General features: G+C 36.0%; 1 protein-coding gene across 1 annotated transcript; it reads right to left on the reverse strand.

The window, feature by feature from the left end:
* Positions 1 to 557: 557 nt before the first annotated feature.
* LOC135119725 (uncharacterized) lies at positions 558 to 3,470 on the reverse strand. The gene is made up of 2 exons (XM_064044117.1): positions 1,967 to 3,470; positions 558 to 985 (listed from the first exon to the last, which is right to left on the reverse strand). Exons 1-2 carry the CDS (start codon positions 3,468 to 3,470, stop codon positions 558 to 560), a joined length of 1,932 nt encoding a protein of 643 aa, XP_063900187.1.
* Positions 3,471 to 9,096: the final 5,626 nt, after the last annotated feature.

A 9,096-nucleotide genomic window follows, 5' to 3' on the forward strand; every position in this document is an offset into this window, starting at 1 on the left:
TTGACCTAAACGTCTCCTTTTCCTATTCTGAGTCGATTCTGCATGCTTTAAGTGTGTTTGGTGGCTCAGAACCATCAAAAAACGTTGAAATATAGTTCAAATTCAATAAAAATCGACAAAAATACAGTTTCTAGCTAAAATTTGATGGTTTCGTTGCACTTTCCGAGCCCGTAGTGTATCTGAGTGGCTTAAAAGTACACGAAAACACTTCAAAAGTGACGTTTCTGAAGAATTTTAACAGTTTTCTTGTATCTACGAACGCCAGAATGCATAAAATTGACCTAAACGTCTCCTTTTCCTATTCTGAGTCGATTCTGCATGCTTTAAATAAATAAATAAATAAATAAATGTTTATTATCCAACAGACCGGGGCCCAATTATAGGATAATATGTATAATATGTACCTGACTGAATATAAATCTAAATAAAGTATAATTTGACATAACAGTCGTAGTTACAGACAATTTCACATATAAATGAATAAACGGTAACTCATAAATTACATAAATTATAAAAAGATATCTAAAGAAAAAAGAGAATTTGAAAAGCATAATTTACTATTGGAAATTAGCCATCGACTTTAAACAAATGATACTTCTGATGCATCTTTGGCTATCGTAGAATATATCGCAGCTTTTCCCGTATTTGTTGAAGGTTGAACACATCAGATATATAGGTGATTTCTTCAATAATTTTGTTCTGGCTGTAGGCAAATAGAACGTATCTGTACTTCTGAGCTGAAGTTGTGGCACGCGAAATTTTATAACTTCCAATATTTCTGGTGTATCGATATAACCATTGACGACCTTATATAGGAATGATACAGCAAGGATATTTCTTCTTATCTCTAGAGCTGGAATACTAAATCTTTCAAGTAGCCGGTTCTCTGGAAATTTGCGTGGAGGGTATATATTGTCGTTTTTAAAGGCTAGATACTTCAGGAGCCGTCTCTGTATCTTCTCCAAGGACATCTTGTGGCATTGATCTATAGGTGACCACACAGTAGAGCAATAATCAAGTAGAGATCTTGCGTAGCAAAAATACAATTTCTTAACGCATTCAGTATTAAACGATTTTGAATTGCGTATAATAAATCCCGTAATTTTGGACGCCTTACCTGCAATGTATCTGTAGTGTTCAGCAAACTGTAGTTTTACATCAAAAATTACACCTAGGTCTTTAATAACGACATCTCTTTTAATGCTTACATTACTTAAAAAATAATTAGTGACCACAGGATACTTTTTATTAGTATATGCTATGTATCTACATTTATCAAGCGATAGTGATAGTCTGTTATACTCAGACCATAGCACAAATTTGGATACATCATTCTGTAACGAGTGACTGTCATCCTGATCCTTTACCTCTCTAAATAATTTGACGTCATCAGCATAAAGCAAAATTTTGTTTTTAACAATATCCGGCAGGTCGTTCATAAAAAGAAGAAATAAAAGTGGGCCAAGGTTAGAACCTTGAGGCACGCCGGAACGAACTGGATATGAGAAAGAATTGAAACCTTCATATGAAACGTACTGTGTCCGTCCAAGGAGATAACTCTCAAATAATTTGACTAAGTTACTGTCAAACCCAAACATCTGCAATTTATACAATAAAATGTAATGATCAATTCTGTCAAACGCACGACGAAAATCAAAATATATGACATCTAATTGACCACCTTTATCTAATACACTGAGAGCATATTGAGTAAACTGAACTAGATTGGTAAGGGTAGACCGTCCTTTCACAAAGCCATGTTGACTAAGTGAAATTTTTGGCAGGACTTGGTGATATATTTTTCCGTATATAACCATCTCAAAAATCTTGGAAAAATTGCACAGAATGGAAATAGGTCTATAGTTAGACACATCAGAGATATCGCCGTCCTTGTGTACAGGGCAAATGCGCGCTTTTTTCCAAGTATATGGAAATTGTCCAGTCTGAATGCATAAATTAAACAAACGGGTAAGTGGTGTTGCAAAGAGGACTGCACAGTCTTTCACTAGAAACGCCGGGATGCCGTCGACTCCGGCTGTAAATTTACTTTTTAACTTCTTGCAAGCGGCAACAACATCTTCATTTGTTATAAGTGGCAGACTTACATTTAAAGATTGTATGTTGATCGAACTGGATGCACAAAAGGTATTATCAGAATCGGTAAATACACTAGCAAAGAAAGAAGCAAAAGCATTAAGGACTGCAGTAGGTGTACAATGGCTGGATTCATTGTAATTTACTACCCCAGGTATCCTAGACTTACCACGTTGTAGATTGACAAAGGCCCAGAATTTGGCGGGATCCTCATGAATTTGATTTTGAATCATGTGTACATATGCTTTGTGCGATGCTGAAATCAATTTTTTTGTCTCTGATCTAAGAGTCTGAAATTCAACATAAAGCTCTCTTTGAGGACTTTTCCTGTAACGTTCATAAGCCTTTCCTTTGGCTTTAAGCATTTTTATTATATCTAATGAAAACCACGGAGGATACCGCTTTGAGTATTTACGAGGTCCTAAAGGGATGTGAAGGCGAAAGATTTCCTTCAGATAATAATAAAATTTGTCGCACATTACATTAACATCATACGTATCAGGAAGAACATTCCAATCAAATTCACATAGATGTTGGTATAAGTTGATATAATTTCCTTTTCTATAATTGAATTGCCATTCAGACTGGTTGGATTTAAAATTTTTAAAACGTGTGTGTTTAATAGCGAAGTGAACATTCAAAGGTGGATGGTAAGGATCAACACGCACCATAGGCAGAGGATCTTCATAAACATTACATTCAATATTACTAAATATTAAATCCAAGAGACGTCCATCTTGATTTGTAATGCAGTTGTACTGAGTCAGGTTAGCAAAAGAAGAGAAATTTTGCAGCGAGCTTGACTTACGATCAGTACCATTAACAGAAAAATATGTCGAGTTGAAATCACCAATAATTACACATTCCTTATTATCGAGGAGGCAATTTAACGTACATAGAAATTCAATGAATTTCTCATATGTGTCACAATTTACAGACGGGGGGATATAAATTGTTAAAATGACAATAATCTTATTTGGTCCCAGTTTCACTTTCACCGCTAATAGATCAATGCTGTAATCATACTGCTGTGGAATGGAAACAACACTGGAAGACAAAGTACTTTTAGTAGCAATTAAAACACCTCCACCCCTAGATAAACCACATTCTTTAAAAGAACGATCTCTCCTAAAAACACTATACCCGGATCCAAAGAGTTCATCACTTTTAACACTAGAGGAAAGTCCTGTCTCGGTGAGACATACAATATCGAACTCACAGTCGCATACATTACCAAAAAAAGTATTAATTTTAGTGTTAAGCCCTCGGACGTTCTGATAATATAAATTAAAATTGGAAGCTGTAGAAGTTGATACATGTTGACAATTCATTTGATCATAAGCAGCAGATTCACTGTCAGAAGAGAAGGAAGACATATTACTGGTTGACTTCAAGAAACAGTTACGAACAGAAAAAGCACTGAAAGCATAATTTGTTTTAAGTGTACCTAGTTTTTTGAAGTTTTGCCCATAAAACTACCTCTAAACTTTTCAAGAGCTAAAGAATAAGCTTCACATTTAGCACCCTCCCAAGCTGCATGATTGATATTAATAGTTCGATTGTTTGACATACTCTCAAGAGAGGATTTTAGAGAAACGCAATTACTGCAACGTCTTTCTTCCTTTGGAACCGAGCATTTACCGACGTGGTGTTCGCCGGCGCATATTGGACAGGAAATAGCCCTTTTGCATTGTTTATCATTATGAAAGAACCCATTACACCTACGACATCTAGGAACTGAGATTGCATCATAAATTTTGCAGCTGTTGACACCAATTATTATCTCACCCAGTTGCAGCAGCTTGTTATAGACATCAAGATCAATTTCAACATCTGCTTGAAAAACGTCTTTATTGTTAAATGTGCACCAATGACGCAGAACTCTACACCAAGGAGAATTACCAAAGATTGTGGGATTTTGTTTGACTATGTAGTTAGCCAACATATCTTTAGTAATTTCTTTAGACAGACCAACAAAACGCACAGCAGGTCGATATGGTCTGACCGCTCTCACTTCATACATTTCTCCAAATTTAGTGTTAGCAAGTTGTTTAAATTTGTCACCACCTAACTGATCATGACACTCAATCATTAATCCGCCACTTGAGACTGGTTTTACTTTATCAATTATAATGTTCTCATCAGCTAAATTAACATTTTTCAAAATGTCAGACTTCGTCTGGGAGACTGAGTGATCGGGGTTTTTTGGCTTGATGACCAGTTTGCTTGATTGGGCAGAAAGTTTGCTGGCATACGATACATGGCTATTACCCTTATTTGTAGGTTCAGGGCTTGCGTTGGCTTGGGGATTGGAAACACATAAATTAAGCTGACTTAATTTTAATAGGTCAAGGTTGCTAGCCTTGAGGTTATTAACCTCAGAACGGAGCGACTGAATTTCATTCAATATCTCTTGCATATTTGGGTTAGGAGAATCATCAGTCACAGCATGCATAGGGCTATTAAGCATGGCCGAAATTTTTTCCTTTAGGGGAGCAATCTCATCATTCAACATTATACGAACATATTTTAAAAACAAATTTCGTTCAAATGATACATCGCTAAAATTATTAGATGTTGGTGAAAAGGGAGGAGTTTGAAAAACGTCAATACAATTGACACATAGCAATTTTAAATGTGGAGAACGCCGATGAGCAATTCTAAAGCTAGCCGCTTCACCAGAAGTAAGACCCGCACAAGAAGAGTGAAGACCTCGCCCACAAAGATCACAAGAAATGGATAAATTCACATCAACAGCACTATTACAGCCTGGACAAACTAGATTTTGCTGGTCACTCATTTTGAGAATGTGTAGCCGGCAGGCAAAAAGATTCAAGGAAAAATTTTACACCAGTGTTTACAATTTGGCGACCGCCATAACAGCAGGACGCGGAAAGCGCCCTCCTCAGTGAGAGAAAACTAAACTAAAAATAGTAAACAGTTAACTACCAGACACGAGAAAAAATTATCAAACAGCTGAAATCACTGAATGGCCCAAAAGGGCTTAATAAGATTATACGTCTTAACGTATTTAAGCTTACCAGTGCTATACGAGGGGCTATCAAAAATTAAATCGAAATTTTACAGCAAATAATCACAAATTAAATACCAAATCACTAAGCACACTGCACAACCGACTGATATTCGAAATGAAAAATGTGTAAGTGTGTTTGGTGGCTCAGAACCATCAAAAAACGTTGAAATATAGTTCAAATTCAATAAAAATCGACAAAAATACAGTTTCTAGCTAAAATTTGATGGTTTCGTTGCACTTTCCGAGCCCGTAGGGTATCTGAGTGGCTTAAAAGTACAAGAAAACACTTCAAAAGTGACGTTTCTGAAGAATTTTAACAGTTTTCTTGTATCTACGAACGCCAGAATGCATAAAATTGACCTAAACGTCTCCTTTTCCTATTCTGAGTCGATTCTGCATGCTTTAAGTGTGTTTGGTGGCTCAGAACCATCAAAAAACGTTGAAATATAGTTCAAATTCAATAAAAATCGACAAAAATACAGTTTCTAGCTAAAATTTGATGGTTTCGTTGCACTTTCCGAGCCCGTAGGGTATCTGAGTGGCTTAAAAGTACAAGAAAACACTTCAAAAGTGACGTTTCTGAAGAATTTTAACAGTTTTCTTGTATCTACGAACGCCAGAATGCATAAAATTGACCTAAACGTCTCCTTTTCCTATTCTGAGTCGATTCTGCATGCTTTAAGTGTGTTTGGTGGCTCAGAACCATCAAAAAGCGTTGAAATATAGTTCAAATTCAATAAAAATCGACAAAAATACAGTTTCTAGCTAAAATTTGATGGTTTCGTTGCACTTTCCGAGCCCGAAGGGTATCTGAGTGGCTTAAAAGTACAAGAAAACACTTCAAAAGTGACGTTTCTGAAGAATTTTAACAGTTTTCTTGTATCTACGAACGCCAGAATGCATAAAATTGACCTAAACGTCTCCTTTTCCTATTCTGAGTCGATTCTGCATGCTTTAAGTGTGTTTGGTGGCTCAGAACCATCAAAAAACGTTGAAATATAGTTCAAATTCAATAAAAATCGACAAAAATACAGTTTCTAGCTAAAATTTGATGGTTTCGTTGCACTTTCCGAGCCCGTAGGGTATCTGAGTGGCTTAAAAGTACAAGAAAACACTTCAAAAGTGACGTTTCTGAAGAATTTTAACAGTTTTCTTGTATCTACGAACGCCAGAATGCATAAAATTGACCTAAACGTCTCCTTTTCCTATTCTGAGTCGATTCTGCATGCTTTAAGTGTGTTTGGTGGCTCAGAACCATCAAAAAACGTTGAAATATAGTTCAAATTCAATAAAAATCGACAAAAATACAGTTTCTGGCTAAAATTTGATGGTTTCGTTGCACTTTCCGAGCCCGTAGGGTATCTGAGTGGCTTAAAAGTACAAGAAAACACTTCAAAAGTGACGTTTCTGAAGAATTTTAACAGTTTTCTTGTATCTACGAACGCCAGAATGCATAAAATTGACCTAAACGTCTCCTTTTCCTATTCTGAGTCGATTCTGCATGCTTTAAGTGTGTTTGGTGGCTCAGAACCATCAAAAAACGTTGAAATATAGTTCAAATTCAATAAAAATCGACAAAAATACAGTTTCTAGCTAAAATTTGATGGTTTCGTTGCACTTTCCGAGCCCGTAGGGTATCTGAGTGGCTTAAAAGTACAAGAAAACACTTCAAAAGTGACGTTTCTGAAGAATTTTAACAGTTTTCTTGTATCTACGAACGCCAGAATGCATAAAATTGACCTAAACGTCTCCTTTTCCTATTCTGAGTCGATTCTGCATGCTTTAAGTGTGTTTGGTGGCTCAGAACCATCAAAAAACGTTGAAATATAGTTCAAATTCAATAAAAATCGACAAAAATACAGTTTCTAGCTAAAATTTGATGGTTTCGTTGCACTTTCCGAGCCCGTAGGGTATCTGAGTGGCTTAAAAGTACAAGAAAACACTTCAAAAGTGACGTTTCTGAAGAATTTTAACAGTTTTCTTGTATCTACGAACGCCAGAATGCATAAAATTGACCTAAACGTCTCCTTTTCCTATTCTGAGTCGATTCTGCATGCTTTAAGTGTGTTTGGTGGCTCAGAACCATCAAAAAGCGTTGAAATATAGTTCAAATTCAATAAAAATCGACAAAAATACAGTTTCTAGCTAAAATTTGATGGTTTCGTTGCACTTTCCGAGCCCGTAGGGTATCTGAGTGGCTTAAAAGTACAAGAAAACACTTCAAAAGTGACGTTTCTGAAGAATTTTAACAGTTTTCTTGTATCTACGAACGCCAGAATGCATAAAATTGACCTAAACGTCTCCTTTTCCTATTCTGAGTCGATTCTGCATGCTTTAAGTGTGTTTGGTGGCTCAGAACCATCAAAAAGCGTTGAAATATAGTTCAAATTCAATAAAAATCGACAAAAATACAGTTTCTAGCTAAAATTTGATGGTTTCGTTGCACTTTCCGAGCCCGTAGGGTATCTGAGTGGCTTAAAAGTACAAGAAAACACTTCAAAAGTGACGTTTCTGAAGAATTTTAACAGTTTTCTTGTATCTACGAACGCCAGAATGCATAAAATTGACCTAAACGTCTCCTTTTCCTATTCTGAGTCGATTCTGCATGCTTTAAGTGTGTTTGGTGGCTCAGAACCATCAAAAAACGTTGAAATATAGTTCAAATTCAATAAAAATCGACAAAAATACAGTTTCTAGCTAAAATTTGATGGTTTCGTTCCACTTTCCGAGCCCGTAGGATATCTGAGTGGCTTAAAAGTACAAGAAAACACTTCAAAAGTGACGTTTCTGAAGAATTTTAACAGTTTTCTTGTATCTACGAACGCCAGAATGCATAAAATTGACCTAAACGTCTCCTTTTCCTATTCTGAGTCGATTCTGCATGCTTTAAGTGTGTTTGGTGGCTCAGAACCATCAAAAAACGTTGAAATATAGTTCAAATTCAATAAAAATCGACAAAAATACAGTTTCTAGCTAAAATTTGATGGTTTCGTTGCACTTTCCGAGCCCGTAGGGTATCTGAGTGGCTTAAAAGTACAAGAAAACACTTCAAAAGTGACGTTTCTGAAGAATTTTAACAGTTTTCTTGTATCTACGAACGCCAGAATGCATAAAATTGACCTAAACGTCTCCTTTTCCTATTCTGAGTCGATTCTGCATGCTTTAAGTGTGTTTGGTGGCTCAGAACCATCAAAAAACGTTGAAATATAGTTCAAATTCAATAAAAATCGACAAAAATACAGTTTCTAGCTAAAATTTGATGGTTTCGTTGCACTTTCCGAGCCCGTAGGGTATCTGAGTGGCTTTAAAGTACAAGAAAACACTTCAAAAGTGACGTTTCTGAAGAATTTTAACAGTTTTCTTGTATCTACGAACGCCAGAATGCATAAAATTGACCTAAACGTCTCCTTTTCCTATTCTGAGTCGATTCTGCATGCTTTAAGTGTGTTTGGTGGCTCAGAACCATCAAAAAACGTTGAAATATAGTTCAAATTCAATAAAAATCGACAAAAATACAGTTTCTAGCTAAAATTTGATGGTTTCTTTGCACTTTCCGAGCCCGTAGGGTATCTGAGTGGCTTAAAAGTACAAGAAAACACTTCAAAAGTGACGTTTCTGAAGAATTTTAACAGTTTTCTTGTATCTACGAACGCCAGAATGCATAAAATTGACCTAAACGTCTCCTTTTCCTATTCTGAGTCGATTCAGCATGCTTTAAGTGTGTTTGGTGGCTCAGAACCATCAAAAATCGTTGAAATATAGTTCAAATTCAATAAAAATCGACAAAAATACAGTTTCTAGCTAAAATTTGATGGTTTCGTTGCACTTTCCGAGCCCGTAGGGTATCAGAGTGGCTTAAAAGTACAAGAAAACACTTCAAAAGTGACGTTTCTGAAGAATTTTAACAATTTTCTTGTGTCAACGAACGCCAGAATGCATTAAGTTGACCTAAACGTCTCCTTTTCCTA

The sequence above is a fragment of the Zophobas morio genome, unplaced genomic scaffold, assembly GCF_036711695.1.
Source record: "Zophobas morio isolate AGI-343-1 ecotype UQ-CSIRO unplaced genomic scaffold, CSIRO_AGI_Zmor_V1 ptg000297l, whole genome shotgun sequence".
Lineage (NCBI taxonomy): Eukaryota > Metazoa > Arthropoda > Insecta > Coleoptera > Tenebrionidae > Zophobas > Zophobas morio.

Bases quoted from the DNA above. Each gene is read 5' to 3' on its own strand.
- LOC135119725 (XM_064044117.1), bottom strand. From the start codon at position 3,470: ATGTCTTCCTTCTCTTCTGACAGTGAATCTGCTGCTTATGATCAAATG. The intron at 986-1,966 runs GTTTGTTTAATT...GGTCACCTATAG, and splicing joins CTTTGCAACACCACTTACCC to ATCAATGCCACAAGATGTCC.